General features: G+C 28.6%; 2 protein-coding genes and 1 long non-coding RNA gene across 6 annotated transcripts; 2 read left to right on the forward strand and 1 right to left on the reverse strand.

Moving 5' to 3' along the window:
* The first annotated feature begins 5,641 nt into the window (after positions 1 to 5,641).
* Positions 5,642 to 7,853, forward strand: LOC120085731 (protein NOI4). Its single transcript, XM_039041899.1, has 3 exons — positions 5,642 to 5,802; positions 6,352 to 6,534; positions 7,494 to 7,853. The coding sequence occupies exons 1-3, from the start codon at positions 5,797 to 5,799 to the stop codon at positions 7,536 to 7,538; spliced, it is 234 nt and encodes a 77-aa protein (XP_038897827.1). The 5' UTR covers positions 5,642 to 5,796; the 3' UTR covers positions 7,539 to 7,853.
* Positions 7,854 to 8,014: 161 nt separating this feature from the next.
* LOC120085730 (cellulose synthase-like protein E1) lies at positions 8,015 to 11,901 on the reverse strand. 3 transcript variants are annotated; one of them, XM_039041896.1, is made up of 8 exons: positions 11,444 to 11,901; positions 10,590 to 10,899; positions 10,263 to 10,403; positions 9,953 to 10,084; positions 9,514 to 9,726; positions 9,219 to 9,443; positions 8,789 to 9,136; positions 8,015 to 8,695 (listed from the first exon to the last, which is right to left on the reverse strand). In XM_039041896.1, exons 1-8 carry the CDS (start codon positions 11,710 to 11,712, stop codon positions 8,138 to 8,140), a joined length of 2,196 nt encoding a protein of 731 aa, XP_038897824.1. In that variant the 5' UTR covers positions 11,713 to 11,901; the 3' UTR covers positions 8,015 to 8,137. The 3 variants fall into 3 exon arrangements, with proteins under 3 accessions (XP_038897824.1, XP_038897825.1, XP_038897826.1); XM_039041897.1 differs by lacking the exon at positions 11,444 to 11,901 and adding an exon at positions 11,155 to 11,307; XM_039041898.1 differs by lacking the exon at positions 11,444 to 11,901 and adding an exon at positions 10,992 to 11,141.
* LOC120085732 lies at positions 11,287 to 12,195 on the forward strand. 2 transcript variants are annotated; one of them, XR_005484024.1, is made up of 2 exons: positions 11,287 to 11,418; positions 11,894 to 12,142. It is a non-coding gene; the product is annotated as an uncharacterized LOC120085732 (long non-coding RNA). The 2 variants fall into 2 exon arrangements; XR_005484023.1 differs by lacking the exon at positions 11,287 to 11,418 and adding an exon at positions 11,639 to 11,775 and having other exon boundaries at positions 11,894 to 12,195.
* Positions 12,196 to 15,905: the final 3,710 nt, after the last annotated feature.

Below are 15,905 nucleotides of genomic sequence, written 5' to 3' on the forward strand. Positions count from 1 at the left end.
TAAAAAAAATCAAAATAAAGTGTAGAAAAATCATGTTAATTAAAAAGGGAAAAAAAACTCATATATTTTGGATTTCATTGTGAAAAAGTGAGAGAATGAAGACAAGGGATGACTATGAGATTTGAATTTGAAGGATTTAATGATATTTACCAATTAAGGCCACGTTTACTCTAGAGGTAAGTAACGTAATAATTAAAAGTAATATGAAAAGTGGGTTCCATTTGATTACCTTTGACGTTGTTTACTTGTGTTCTGCATCCATACTAACATCTGGAGCCCACTTCCAAAATTTGTAATTAAAAAAAAACAAACTAGTTGACGAGCGGATGATGCTCAATCTAATTGCATCTGAAAATTACATCGTATCGTTAAGGTTACTATTGTTGTTACTATTCCAAAGGAAAGTTTATGAATCTTAATGTCTTTAATGTAACGGTTACCGTTACTATTTGATCCTTAGAGGTAAAGGTAAGTAACGATAACAGAAAATTTGACAAAATTCATAATTCTAAGTAAATGTGATCAAAATCAATCCAAATTACATTTGTGAGTCTGACCCATTACAATTGATTTATCAAATGAATTCTATTACGATTGCACCAATTTTTATTATGGATTGGTAAACGTGACCTAACATCATTCGCATATAGGTGTGAATATATAATAGCAGGTACAAAAATATAAAATGCAGTAATTATTTTTCATGTGCATCTCACATGGGTTTATATGTTTAAAAAAATAAAATAAAATAAATAAAAACTGTCTTTTTTTCAAAATTCGGATTTTAATTTGGCCACATGCTCCAATTTCCCTAGAAAAAATAGTTTTATTTTAAAAACCTTTTTTTCCCCAAAAAGTAATCTAACACACTCTAATCAAAACCAACCAAAATTTTATTGATGTAATTAATTTATTATTTTTTGTTAAATTACTATTTCGCTTATATAGTTTGGGCTCATTATAATTAGTGTTTATCGTTAGTTCAAAGTTTTTTTTTTTAAAAAAAAAAATCACTTTTAATCTCTAATTTTTTTTTATATATATAAATAACACTTTAGTCGTGAACTCTTGATTCGTAACGATTTAGTCTTTCAACTTTTTATCGAATTTTGATTAAATAAAATTTATAATTGTAATTCAAAAAAACAAACAATATGACATATTTTTAAAATTTATAAATGAAAACGTATAGATTATATTTATTTTTTGGAAATTTTAATAATTTTAAGTTTTATTAAATGTGGAAGTCAAATATATGAATATTTTAAAATTAAATGAAAACAAGTTGGAATCAGATATTGTAAACTTTTTTAAGAACTTTATAGTTACCAGAAAAATGGACAAAAATATGGACAAACAAATGTAATTCACACTGATAATAATTGAATTGAGATGGTTAAGTTGAAATATTTGACTTGGTCTCAGATATTTTATTTGTGCTATTTTTTATTTGTTTTTTCTTTTTAAAGAAAAGTTTTCATTTATATTTGTATCCCTATTTTAATTGTGTGATTCTAAATTTGTAAATAAGAATTCTTAGCATTACTCCACAAAAGAAAAAAAAAAAAAAAAAAAAAAAAAAAAAAAAAAANNNNAAAAAAAAAAGAATAGAAAAGAATATTTAAAAAAAAAAAAAATTGGTCCATCTATATTTAAAATGTTCATTTTGGTTTTTATACTTTTAACTTTGGTTCAATTTAATTTTTGTACTTTTATAATGTTCATTTTAGTTCTTATACTTTCGATTTTAATTCATTCTAGTCATTTCATTTTTTTAAAAAAATGTGATATTTTGATATCTTAAATGAAATAAAAATGATAATAAAATGACTAAAATAGTCACTTTTTAAAAGTACAAGGATCAAATTGAGCAAAGTATGTGATCAAAATGAACAAAACTTAAACGTGTAAGATTAAATGAACTAAGACCTCATTTACTATCCCGCTTGAGATTTGAATGCAATTGTAATTGGATCGCATTGTAAAGTAATTGAAATGTAATAATAAATTATTACTTTTAGTTATGTTTATGAACGTGTAGAAATAATGGGTTCAAATGTAATGAAGAATTTTTAATTATATTTAGCTACATGGGTAATTGTTAATAGAAAAGTGTTGTTTTAATATCATAATACCCTCACCATTTTAAAATTTTAATACCCAAATTAAGGATTTAAAAAGAGAAATAGTAAGTATTTTAAATGTTGTTTAATCTAGCATTTTAATTTGGTTATAGAATTATTTTTTCAAAATAATCTTTTTTCAATTGATAGAATATTTTTTTATAGATATTTTTTTAAATGATTATATATATTAATCTTTAATTATACATGAATTATATATTCTTTCTGATTTTAAAAAAAATAACAATAATCTCGATTTGCAATATTAAATCATAAACAGAAATGCCTAGCGTGTCTTATTTCCACAAAAAGAGTTTGAGTGAGAGCGAAAGTAAACCTGAGTGAGAACAAGATTTTATCGATGAGATCACATATCTAGAACTTGAACTCAAGTTTGGAAGCCTAAAGAATAACAATAATTTCACTCTGCAATCTTAAAATAGAATGAAAATGACCAAACATATCTGGTTTTGGCCACATAATAAGGGTTGGAGAGAGAGAGTGAGAGTAGAGAGCGAGAGTGAGAGAAAGAAAGCATGAGCAAAAGCAAAAATTGTAGAGAAAAAAATGAGGGATTCAGGAAAAGTGCTAGGATGGAGAGAAAAATGCATATGAAGATTGATATTTCTAGGTTTTTTTGGTCTTCAGGGGAAAGAGTAATGTTTTTTTTTTTTTTTGCTCAAATCGAGGTGTACAAACTGAGGGAAGGTAGGGAAAAAGTTTGTGAAAATCCAGATGGGTCCTATGTAGTTCATCCATGGTAATCATATTGACATCTTAGGTAGGGAGCAATCAAATTGGAGGAATGAGAGTAATGTTAAAACGTGAACCTCACCAATGATTAACGTTTACAGAATAGAGTAACTAGTCATAAAAGTAATAAAGTGACTCAATTTCTATGAATTGGACTACACTTGCTAGAATTGTAGGATAGTTAACGCGGTCTAAAGCTACAAGTATAAAATCAAATTAATACTTATAAACACAAAATAATTTATCCTTATTTCACAAATATATAGGGCAAATTGTAAAAAACACTCTTAAATCATGGTGGCAATTACAATTACACCTTCAATTTTTAAATGTACAAATTGAGTTCTCAAACTTACCTAAATATTAAAATTGGACCTTCAAATAGAAAAAAAAAAAATGAATCCTTAAACTTATACAACTATTTTAAATTCTACCTTTACATAAGTTTGAAGATCTAAATCTAACACTTATATAAATTTAAGGGCTCAATTTATACCGTTGAAAGTTTGAAAGTATAATAGGATCTAATACAAGGTGGTTTTAGCAAAAACATATTTATATTTATCCAAAAAAAAAAAAAGATTCTTCCCCTAAATTAAAGTTTTAAAAATTTAAAATCATAAAGCATTTTTGAAAAGACTACTAAACTAATCAACAAATTTATGTGTATTTTAAAAGCTTAATCTATGATTAAGTTTGCAAAGTTGTTAAAAGAATAAAGACAAATGCCTAAGAGCATTCAAATGTCATTATCATAAATCTCATTGGTTGGTTTCAAAACAACCAAAGCAAGCCCATCCAAATTCTATTCTTCAATTTTTTTATTATTTTTTTTTTTTGGTAAGAAAATATTTGATTTATTAATTTTTTTTATTAGGTTTATTAATTAATTAGAAGATGGATTCCCATACATACATTAATTAAACTTTATTATAAAGTCAAGATTCTGATTTACATATTTTGGAAAATTTTGATTTCAAAGGAATTGACAACCAATGTTGACATCTCTTAAATGGACTAAAATATCATGAAGCCTTTTTTTTAACTTCTAGTAACTAGACATTAATAGTATACATCAATCTTTTTTCCTCCATCTTTCTTGTTTCATTATCCTATTATTTTATTTATTAATTTTCAATATATTTTATGTTTCAATCTCCAATTAATTTCAGATTTTTTGAGGTTTTATATCTTATTGTCTAATCAAATTTAAAGGCTAACTATATTATTAATTTCCAATACTTTTTATGTTTTATATTTCATTAATTCTACTCAATTTTAAATATTCATGGTCTACCTTTTTTAAATTCTCTAGTGTATAGTTCCTGTAGTGAAAGTATGAAAATTTGAACCTTTAATTTAAATATATATATATATATAATTATATAATAAACAATTCGACTTAAATTAAAATATTAATGAGAGATTTTTGAAAATAGAGAAATAAAGAAAACTATTTACACAAAATAGCAAAATTTATTCTTCTTTGATAGAGACTGATATTATAGAAATCTATCATTGATACTATGCGATAGACGCTGATAGAAGTTTATCAGTGTCTATCAATATTTTTTTTTGCTATTTATATAAATAATTTGACATTTTTTCTATCTATGAAAAATTTCCAAAACCAATAGTCAAATTAAAAGTCTATAAATAAAGTTAAATATCCTTAGCGGTTTTTAGTACAAAATGAACCAATATATTTAACATCTAAATTAATACTTTTTATTTTGCATAACTTTTGGTCCCTAAACTTTTATGCACATCAATCACACCAAACAATTTAATTCTTAAACTTTAGGTCATAACGATGTAGTACACGTTTGAGAGTATTGTTGAAATTGTTAAAGTCATTTTTGTCATGTTTTAAATCATTTTGAAACGCACCTTTAATCACTCAAGATTAATTTTATATTTAATTTTACATATTTAAATGCAATTTCAATATAATTTTGATTGTTAAAGTAAGCTTAACTCAATGATAATTAGCGTGGATTTTGAAAACAAATTTTCAAAAGGTCATGTTTCGTATATGTGTTTGATAACAAATTCAAAAATTAAATTCCAGTAAAAACAAATTTTCAAAATATGTTTGAAAATATATTTATAAACCATAAAAGTAAATATAGTGTACTCATTAAATATTAGTTAAGTTATTACTAATTGATATATGAATTTATTTAATTATTATTCTATAATATCATATAATTTAACAAAAAAACAATTGATTTATAACTGAGATACTATATTTTTTATATTTTTAAAAATTTTCTAATATAATTTTATATTTTAAAATTTCGAATTCAAAATCGGGATAAATTAAAAACATAAAATGTTATTTTTAGAATATGCACTAGAATACTTATCAAAAGCATATTTGTTGTGAAACATAAAATCTGAATTGTTACCCAACATACCTTAAATCAAGATTATATGATATTTGATATAAAATTTGAAAAAAAAAAATTACTGTAGAAAATTTGATAAGAGTTGATATAAAATTCAGAAAGATTGCATAATATTTTAAAAAATTAACGAAAATGTTTTTTTTTTTTTATTCAGATATATCTCGATGGAGAAGGACAGATAAAACTATTTCAACGAATTTAAAAACCTGTGTAAGAAAAGGTGAAATATTGAAGAGTTATTTCTGATCATTTTTCTTTGGACTATGTACTAATTTGTTATTTTCTTCAAAGAGAGAAATAAAATGTGTGTATATATATATATATTATATATATATACTTCGTTATAAAATTTCTTAGAAAGATTTCCGTATCCAATAAGCCCACTTTTAGCCCAATTTACTAAAGTCGTCTCTCTCTCTTTCTTTCAATCTGCCATTCTTATTTTCACTCCTTTCGTTGATTTGAAATTCCATTTCTTTTTCCTCCCAAACGTTCTCTCTCTAGAATTCATGACGGTATGCCTTCTCTTGATTTCATTACAATTTTGTTTTTCGTCTTTGATTTCTTTCTTTGATGTGTTGCTCGATCGGTTTTGATTATTACTTCCTGCTGAATTTCCCTTTTCCTGATTCTATTCCCCACTTTGATTTCGCTTAAGATTGTTCAAATTCTGCGCTTCTATTGTGTTCCCACTTTGATTTTTTTATTCTTCTTCCTGAGATTGAAATTGATTGATAGATTCTGTAGCTTGTTATAGTGGAGGAGCAGAAATCTGGATTTTCTGCGAGATTTAATTAGTTGTTGGAGCTTGGAAGTCGTTTCTGAATCAATAAATCCGTCTGCTGCATTCAATATGGGACATATTTGGATTAACTTCTTAATTGGTTTTTTTTTGTTTTGTTTGATTGATTGACTAATATCGGATTTGAAGGTGTTTACATATTCTGTTGCTATAAAACAATGTTGTATGGTAATAAATGATGGTTATTAGATTCATAATCCCATTGGTTGGGTAAGGCATCAGATTCACAGAGGGTACATCTTCTTGTTCTCTTTTTTTATAGGACAAAGGTCGGCCATTGCCTAAATTTGGTGAGTGGGATGTTAATGATCCGACATCAGCTGAGGGTTTCACCGTGATTTTTAACAAAGCTAGAGATGAGAAGAAAACAGGCGGCAAACCTGATTCACCTGGAAAAGTTGATGCACATGGCAGGCCTGCAGCAGATCCTGCCAAGGCACCCCCTGTAAGATACATTCATAATCCTTTTTCTATTTGGGTGTTGGATGGTTGTTGTAGCTTGCATCTCTGTTGATAATAAAGTGGTTACCATCTAAAGAATACTTCTTTTACACCTCTGGAAAATATATTTGTTGTATTCCAACCAATAGTTGCAAACTTTTAGAGATCCAAGAAATGAATTTTATTGGTGCAAGGATAAGTAACCTTTTAATAATTTTAGCTTGTCTTATTTAGTCTCCAATTTGAAATGCTTCTTGTAATTGCCTATTGGCTTCTGGGATTTCCTCTTTTTCATTAATCAATGAAACCTTTTTTAATCCAAAAAAGGATATCCAAGAGATGAAAAGAGAAATAACATATAACTATAGAAACCAAACCTTCAAATTTTATAATTTTAAGAAAGGAGGAAATATCACGGTAACAAGGGAATTTACATGTGGCTAGGGCCAATATAAAGGATTTAATAGTCAGGCTGTTAGCATCTTGCCCTTATCTGTTTTAAAGAATGCTTATTTTGCTTCTCTGGACAATTGTTTGGTCTGTTGCTTCTGATGGTCTGAGTGTGTATTTATTTATTTGTATCTGCGTTGAGCATTGTTCAATATTATCTTGGAAAGTATCCTGATTTGCAACCAAAACATGTTTGGTAAAGTACCTAGAATTTAGTTTTAAGGAGAGATGATACCACAGCATTTAATGTAATAAAATCAAAATCTCTTTGATTATATATGCCTTGTTAGGAAACTTTATGTTCATGAAACATGAATTTCCTAGTTTCATTCATCTTTGAGAGGGCTGGTTCTTGCATAAACGTAGGTCTTTCAATGAAATGATTTGATCGTTGTGCTGCATCTACTCTTTTTTGGTTGTCATTATAGAAAATCAATAATCTGCAGTTTTACCATACATATTATATTTACAAGTTTTCTTTTGCTTTTTCTCTTCCATGTGGATGATTATCAGAAGAAATGGCTTTGCTGTATCCAAAGTCCCCCTGCTGAATCTTGAGAAGGTTCGTTTAGAAGCCTCGGTTGAAAAACTTCATATTATCCTGTAATTGTGTTTGCTGTGGCTTCTCAAATACAATGAACTTTTCATGCAGCCTTGATGGTCCTGCTAAATTTTATGCAATTTCATGTAAATCTGAGTGTTGTTGTTGTGGAGGAAGAAAGTAAAGAAGACAAACATGTATTGTATTTATATTATTGATATGGTGGTTTTTTATTAGGGGATAAAGTTGCTATTCTGTCTTTGCCTTTGGTGTGAGCTGTAAAGCTTTGCACTGGACATCATGTATAATTGTGGCTGGTATAATTAATGTAATACAACTTTTGCTTTTCTTTCAACATAACCTTTCCCATAACACAAATATTTATATGAGAAGGAAGATTGAACCTACAAGACCCACAAAGAAACGCATTTCATGTCTGGCTTAGTTCGCCCATTACACATAAACTTAGAGACACATGAGAAAAGTAAATGTATTTATTGTATTCCAACCAAAATTTGCAAGCTTTTATTGATCCAAGAAATGAAAAGATGAACAATATGTAACTATAGATACCAAATCTTCAAAATCTATAATTTTAAGAAAGGAAAAGATCAAGTTAAAGTAGAAATGAAAAGGAAATACAAGTGGTTAGAGCCAATATAAAGGATTTAATTGTTAGGGAGATTGGCATCTTGCCCTTGTCTGTTCTAAAAAAAAGTCCTTGGTACAAAGGCCAATTGATCAGAACCAAAATTCCACAAAGAAGAACTTGCAAAGCCATTGTTTGAAAGGCCATTACCAAACCATTGCCACTCTTTACTGCTTTCTTCACCATCCCAAGAAAGCAAAGCAAATTAACCAAAGAAATTGTTGCTATTATGGTAAACAATGGAGAGGAAGTTCCAAATTCCATCATCTCCTTTTCATATCTTTGGGAGACTTCTTGATCAGTCGCTTTAGCTGTGATTACAAATGATGAATCAGATAATCCAAGCGTCTTCAAGACAGTATCTACAAAAGCAAAGAAATAGGAACTTGTTCTCTTATATAGCCAAATCCTCTGCTCATTCCACCAACCCAGTATTGTTCCTCCAGCCAACAAAAACTCCACTAAACTAGCAGCATACTTGGCAAATATCACATATGTGAAGGGTATCAACCATGGGCTTGAACCCTGAGTACACAAAGTAATCGACGTTCAGCGGTAGGTCAGTTGACAGTTTCCATGGATATGAAGTGTAAAAAAAGAGGTAAGAAAGTTGTGTACCTGTGGAAACAAGGGAACACTTCTGAGGAGATAAAGTGAGGGAATGATGGAGTAATATAATGTTGCCAGGGAATTAACAGCCCAGAGACAATAGTTGCAATATCCCATTCGTAGGCCTAGGTTGATCTTTCCACGAGCACATCGCACGGGACTGTACCTAGAAAGAAGAATTTGGAGGTCACCTTCAGACCATCGCTTGTGTTGAACTAGCATCTGAATTAATGTGGTTGGTGCAACACCTAGGAAGGCCTCTCTCTCTGGGTTGCAATAAACCGATTTCCATCCCTGGCTTTGTATTGACAACCCAGTTATAACATCTTCTACAGGACATCCATATCTCAAACCCATCTGCAATTTAAAAGTTGATAATTAGGCCCAGAAATGTGAAAGAGGAATAGAGGGAGACACAAAGATGAGCAAAAAGACTGACCTCTTTTCCCCATTGAGTGTTCTCTTCATAAGAACAGCTTGCCAAGTGCTTTGATTTTTCTTCTAGTTCATTTACATTGTCTTCTGAATTTCTGTAGTTTTTACTGTTCCAATCATTTCTGTATCCTTTGTTGTACTTTTTACCACAGAGAACGTCTCTTCTGTGAAAGCAGCCTGTTCCGACATATAGAGGGCCACCAAAACCATCCAAACCAGGGAATTCCACCTTCACGGAAAAACCATATAAATTATGTATAAATTTTATGAATTTTCTGGTACTTTCTCTATCGACTTACCTCACTAATGATTCGTAAACTACTTGCATAGATCTCATTCTTTGTTACGTTGTCAAACTTTTGTGGAAACTGAACATATGCAATCTCATGGCCCTTCTCTTCATCCATTAAGAAGCAAAGTGCATCTCTTATGGCATCAGAGTTGTTCGAATACATATCACAGTCTACATTAAGTATGATCTGCCCATTGCTTATCTGTGATGAGACCCTAAGCTGAAAATGGAAACAACCACAACCAGATTAGGTACTTACATGAAATGTTGCAAGGTTCGTTAGCATCCATGTAGATGGAATGACATCTAATTGTGGAAACAGTGTGTTAGTGCATCAACTTGATATCAGGTGCTATTTTTTGTATTCTTGATAAACTTCGGCTTGCGTGAAGGCACGCAGATTGGTGTCTATCTTTATATCTGAACACATTCAAGTAGATAATTACCAAGGCATTCATGGCTCCAGCTTTGAAGTTATGGAAATATTGAGGTCTCTTCTCACGAGCCAAATACACCAAAGTTGGTAACACAGATCCTTCAACATCTGTGGCTTTTGGATCTCTCCCATCTATTACTATCTGTGATGTTGGGAATAGAGAGAATCAAATATTAGAAATACTCATGTTTGACAAAGTAACATTGTAAAGAGTGTAAATAGAGAGTGAGGAAGATGTGTGCATTATTGAACAACATTATTTAACATACATATTCTAATTTGTTTTGACGTTTTTATGAAGGGAGAGTGATAGAAATTACCTGAAGGAGCGTATCGTGATCTCGACGAGATATATAGGATTCCCACTGTGAAAATCCTTCACTATTTGACCGTGTTTCTTCAGGAATCCGGCCTAGTTTGACTGCAGTATTGATTCTACTCTCCATGTTCTTGTATAGTTTCTGCAAATGAAGAAACCATCCAAGTAAAGGCAACTATTAATACCATATGAAATCTTTTCTTACATTGCATTTTGTGACTGATCGTTAGAGTTTTTAATTAAAAAAAACAACGAGGCTTGCTTTTCCTTGTTAGAAATCTACTCTTATCTGATCATAGGTAAAATATAAAGTTAGATCATTAACAACCTGAATAAATACAAATTCTTTGTCTTGATGTTCAGAAGACTGTGAGGCAAAGTAAGCTGCAGGTGACCTTGGTTGGATGTTGAACTTCTTGCAAAATGGTATCCAGTGCTTTGCAAATTGGGAGGCCTCCAGGAGAGCATAGTAGGTGAGCTCGGAACCTGCGTCATCGGAGAGGTACACGCTAAGCTTCTGGGGCGGGTAGTCGTATGCCATGACTGATAATACAGTACTGATGACCATAGCTGGTGGCTCCATCTCAGGGTCTGCTGTACATACAAATATGTCCACTCCAGGCAACTCTCCCTCATGCCTGTTCATCAACAAATGCCCCATTTCAAACTTCACACAAACCAACTTAGAGAAACTAAGACAACAATTTTCCACTTCAAAAATCATATCTACCAAGTGAGAAATTAAAAAGAGAGAGAGAGAGAGCCTATTCCACAACAATATCCCATTTCCAAACATCAAAGAAAACCAGTAAAGAGGAACTAAGAGAAGAAAGAGAGAGATTGTTCCACAACGTTATCCAGTTTCAAACATTGTAGAAAATAAGAGAAACAACCTTTGAAAGAGACAGAGAGATATTAAACCCACTTCAAATATCACAAAAACTAAGAGAAACTAAGGGAGAGAGAGAAAAAGAAGCCTCTTTCACAACAATATCCCATTTGAAACATCAAGTTAGAGAAACTGAGAAAGAGAGAGAGAGAGAGAGAGAGAGAGAGCGAGCTGGTTCCACAACAATATTCCAATTCAAACATGACTGAAACAAAGTGAGACAAACTGTAAGACAGACACTGTCCCATTAAAAACATCAATAAAAAAGGTAAGAGACAGAAATAGAGAGAAACCTTTTAGAGAGGTTGTGTTTAAAGGTACGCCTATGAATTGGATTCCAGCGAGGAGCTTGAGTGACAACCCAATAAAATCCAAACCATACTTCAGCAGCAAACAAACCAAGCCAAACCCATCTTCCTCCTTCATCTTCTGGTACAAATTTCACTCTATAACACCAAATCAAACAAATCCCCACAAAAATAGAGGCTGTAAATACCCTATAAAAAGCTCTCCCCTTTGCTTCTTTGGTCTCAAACAATGGCAAATACCCTTCACTCCCCATCTCTCTCCTTTCTTTCTCTCTAACCACAAGAATGGCTTCTTCCACCAATGAATATACACCTTTGTATATCTATCTATCTATATATATATCTATATATATATATATCTATATATATATAGTTGCAATGAGTTTGGATGAGAGTTTGGTTTCACCTTTTTTAATTATTTATTTTTTAATGTAGATTATGAAGGAATGAGAATTGGGTGGATTGATTGATGGGTGGGGTCCAAAGGGTTGCAGCAAAAAGAAGCAAAATCTATGGAAATGAAGAGATGAGTGGTGGGGGGGCAGAGCAGTTAGCAGCAGGAGCAAATTCAAGGGTTATCTGTGATACAAACAAGAAATGGGAAAGAGAGATTGGGTTTGGTGGCTCTGTCAATTGTTTTGAATCTTTTGATAAGAAGATGAAATATGGGTCTTCTTTGTACAATTTCTTGTTGATTATCCTTTTTTCTTCTTAAACAATTGCTTTTATTTGTCCTATGTTGATTAAAAAGTTGTTTTATTTGCCCTATGCTTAGGTTGATTTGCTTTCTTTTCCTTTTAACATGTTTCTTTGGTAATCTGTCCTCCCTCTCGAATAGAAAAAATGTTAAAATATCATTTAGAAATAAAGCTATGCTTAATCTCATGTTATCCTTTCTTTTATGCAAAGAAAAAATATTTGTCACATGACAATTTTTTATTAGACAACTGTCTGAGATGCAAATACCACCTAAGTTTTTCTCAATATAATTTTGGTTTCTGCATTATGGAGTTTGTTTAATTTTAATTCTCATACTTTCAAATATTCAATTTTAGTAAGTGTACTTTCAATAAATCTTAAATTTAGTCAATCAAAATTAATTTTTATCGAAATTGGTTTAATAATAATAACATTTTTTTTATGGAAAAAAATAGAGGGTTGTCTTCAAATATAGGAAAATGATCCAACTTATTTACAAATATAACAAAATATCACTATTTATCAGTGGTAGATATTGATAGACATCTATCAGTATATATCATCAGTGTCTATCACTAACACTGATAAATGTTCATTAGTGTCTATCACTGTCTAAACACAGTGACATTTTGTTATATTTGAAAATATTTCTAGCAGTTTTGTCATTTCGAACAATTACCCAAAAATATAATATATGAATATGCGAAAAATGTTAATAGATAATAAAAAGTGTTTCTTAAAAAAAAAATCAACAACAATAAACTAGTATTAAGAGCTACATTTAAGATTTATTGGAGGTATAAAAACTAAAATTCGATCTTTGAAAGTACTGATATTAAAATTGAACAAACTTCAAAGTACATAGATCAAAATGATATTTTTAACTAGAAAAAACCTAGTGATTTATTATGGTCAAAATAGTATTTTACATTTTTTTAGTACAATAAAAGGTGGGAGATTCAAAACAAAGACCTCATAATTGTAGACACAATTGGACTACACTACTTTTGACAAATAGTATTCCAATAGTATCTTATTAATAGTGAATAATATGTGTACATAATTATAGTACATGATTTAAAGATGACAATGTAAATATATTGTATATCACTTAATGTGAATAGATATTGTATATCATTTGTGAAATTTGGTGTTGATATCAAAGATCCAAGTAAGATATTACAAAAACAATGACATGATCAGTTTTATTATTGAATGATATATAATTTATACATGATTAATTGTTATGATATGGATATAACAATAGGATTTTATGATTTTGTGATGTTTAATGATTAAGAAGAAGTAACAAAATTGTAAGATAGTTAAAATGAGCATAGTTCACTATTATTAACTTCAAAGTTAGAAATTCTTGTAGATAAAAAAGAAAAAAAAATGAGTATTCAGATAATAAAAGAATATTTTGTGACCACTTTTTTCTTGTTTTCCAAATAAAAATAAGCACGTAATTAAAAGTTAATTTGGTAAAAATTGAATATCCAACATTTTTTTTTCCAAAGATAAAGAGTAAAGATTTAATAAAAGGAAAGATTTAGGGGGCCTTTTAATTACCATTTTTAGTTTTGGTTTCCTATTAAAAATAGAAAAACAAGTCTCCTAACGATTCCTTTGTCATGAAATTAAATCTACTTTCTGAAAAGATCTGAAAAGATGGCCAAATTTTGAACCAAATTCAAAACTAAAGGAAAGTTGATTTTAAACATTTTCACTTTTTATGTCAAGTTTTTTGAAAATTTTTTAATGAAAAAAATGAAATGTGAAAACAAAAGTTTGAAAATTAGAGATTGAATAAAAATAAGGATGTAGTTCATGTTTTAGATACATGTTTAATAGAATATTTAAATATTATATTTTAATCTAAATGATACATTTGATACTATATTTATAAATAGTGGTAGGAATATAAACTATTATTAATTAATTTATAAACATGTGTTATGTTATTTTTTAGTAAATTATTATTTCATAATATTATATAATTATAATACATTACGTAATACATGTTTTCATTTTTTTAAAAAAATAAATAGAGTTTATAACATGAAATATTATATTCTTAATAGTTTTTTTTTTATCTATATTTAACATAATTCTCTATCTTAAAATTTAAAATAAAAATTTAGATTCACTAAGAACATAAAAATATTGTTTTCGAGAATTTGCATTGTTTTGATCACATAGTCTAATAATAAACTTTCAAAAATAGGATCTAGATTATTTATCAATATATATTTATTAAATTCAATGAATTTAGAAATATAAAACATTATTTAGATTCTCTATCAAATGTAAACCAGTCTAAATTTGAGGACAAAAAATAGAATTTGTACTTTAATTATTCCTTTGAAATTGGGTAAAAGTTTTTTAAAGAAAAACTATTTTAAAAAAAAAAGTAGGAAATAAAGTTAAAAACAGTACACTATAGCAAAATACAAAATTGTTATAAAATCATTATAAAGATAAAAGATTGTTGGCCAATATTTATCTAAGAAAGGTCACATATGCCAACATGATAATTAGTCAAACTTGTGACATGGGATGTGATGCAATGATGTGAACATGTTCCTTGAGCTTATGAAATTGTGTTTCAAATCATAATAGATTCATAGAACATATGCTTTTTTTTTTTTTTTTTTGAGTTTTTTTTATCATTGTTGATTTGGTTATGTTTTTTTAATATTAAATTATTCTTACAATCCCTAGAGTTTGATTTCAATCTTAATTTGAACTTTGTGGTCCTGAAAATTTTAGGTTATAATACATTTTTTATCTTTGAAATAATATTTAAAGATTGAGACTCAAACATTTTTTAATCTATTATTTCAAATGCTCCTCAATAATGACTTCAATTTTGTCTTTAATTCTAGATGTTGTTTAATTATTATTTAATTGAAAAACCAATTTTACTTTTGCACTCTAGTTCAATTTATTTTGTCATATTTCTTTTTCAACTTTAGGTTTCATCGAATGTCATTTCAATAAAAAGAAAAAATATATATATTTAGAGAAAATATCAATTTATACTCCAAAACTTTGGGGATTATATCAATTTAAACCGTGAATTAATAATTGTATCAATTTAAATCCTAACTTTGAGATTGTATCGATTTAGACCATGAATTTTAAGAGTTATATCAATTTAAATCTCAAACTGATAATTGTATCAATTTAAACACCAAACTTTCATAAATATATCAATTTAAACCATGAATTTTCATAAGAATTTAAACTTTAAACTTTCAAAAGTGTATCCAAATAAAACAAAATGCAATGTTTAAATTGATACACCTATAGAAGTTCAGTGTTTAAAGGGTAATTGATATTTGCCCATATATTTATGAACAAGGATAATGGAAAATTTTTAATCTTAATTTATAATTTTTGTGTTAATTATTATTTAATAAAATATTTCCAAATTCATTTTTACATTATATTTCAATTCCTTTTTCATTTTCTAAAATTTTATCAAATGTTACTTCAATTAAAAAAAAAAAAAAATAGAGCAAGAACAAGGGTACATGTACAATTTTGACAAACTATAAGGGTTATTGCAACAATTAAAAAACTAGTGGCCAATTGATCGAATTATAAGTGTAAGGATGCAATTATAACAAATCACAGAATTTAGCAAGTGATTGATCAAATTAAGAGTTAAAGAGTGTAAATATAAAAAATTATAAAGTTCAAATGTGATTTGTGCAATTTTTCTAACTTTTTATCATGCTTA

Source organism: Benincasa hispida, chromosome 9 (genome assembly GCF_009727055.1).
Source record: "Benincasa hispida cultivar B227 chromosome 9, ASM972705v1, whole genome shotgun sequence".
Taxonomy (NCBI): domain Eukaryota; kingdom Viridiplantae; phylum Streptophyta; class Magnoliopsida; order Cucurbitales; family Cucurbitaceae; genus Benincasa; species Benincasa hispida.

Coding starts and splice junctions, on each gene's coding strand:
- LOC120085730 (XM_039041896.1), bottom strand. CDS start 11,712: ATGGGGAGTGAAGGGTATTTGCCATTGTTTGAGACCAAAGAAGCAAAG. Junction 10,085..10,262: donor ATCACGATACGCTCCTTCAG/GTAATTTCTATC, acceptor CCAACATCACAG/ATAGTAATAGATGGGAGAGA. Junction 9,727..9,952: donor CTGGAGCCATGAATGCCTTG/GTAATTATCTAC, acceptor TTCCATTTTCAG/CTTAGGGTCTCATCACAGAT.
- LOC120085731 (XM_039041899.1), top strand. Junction 6,535..7,493: donor ATCCTGCCAAGGCACCCCCT/GTAAGATACATT, acceptor GATGATTATCAG/AAGAAATGGCTTTGCTGTAT.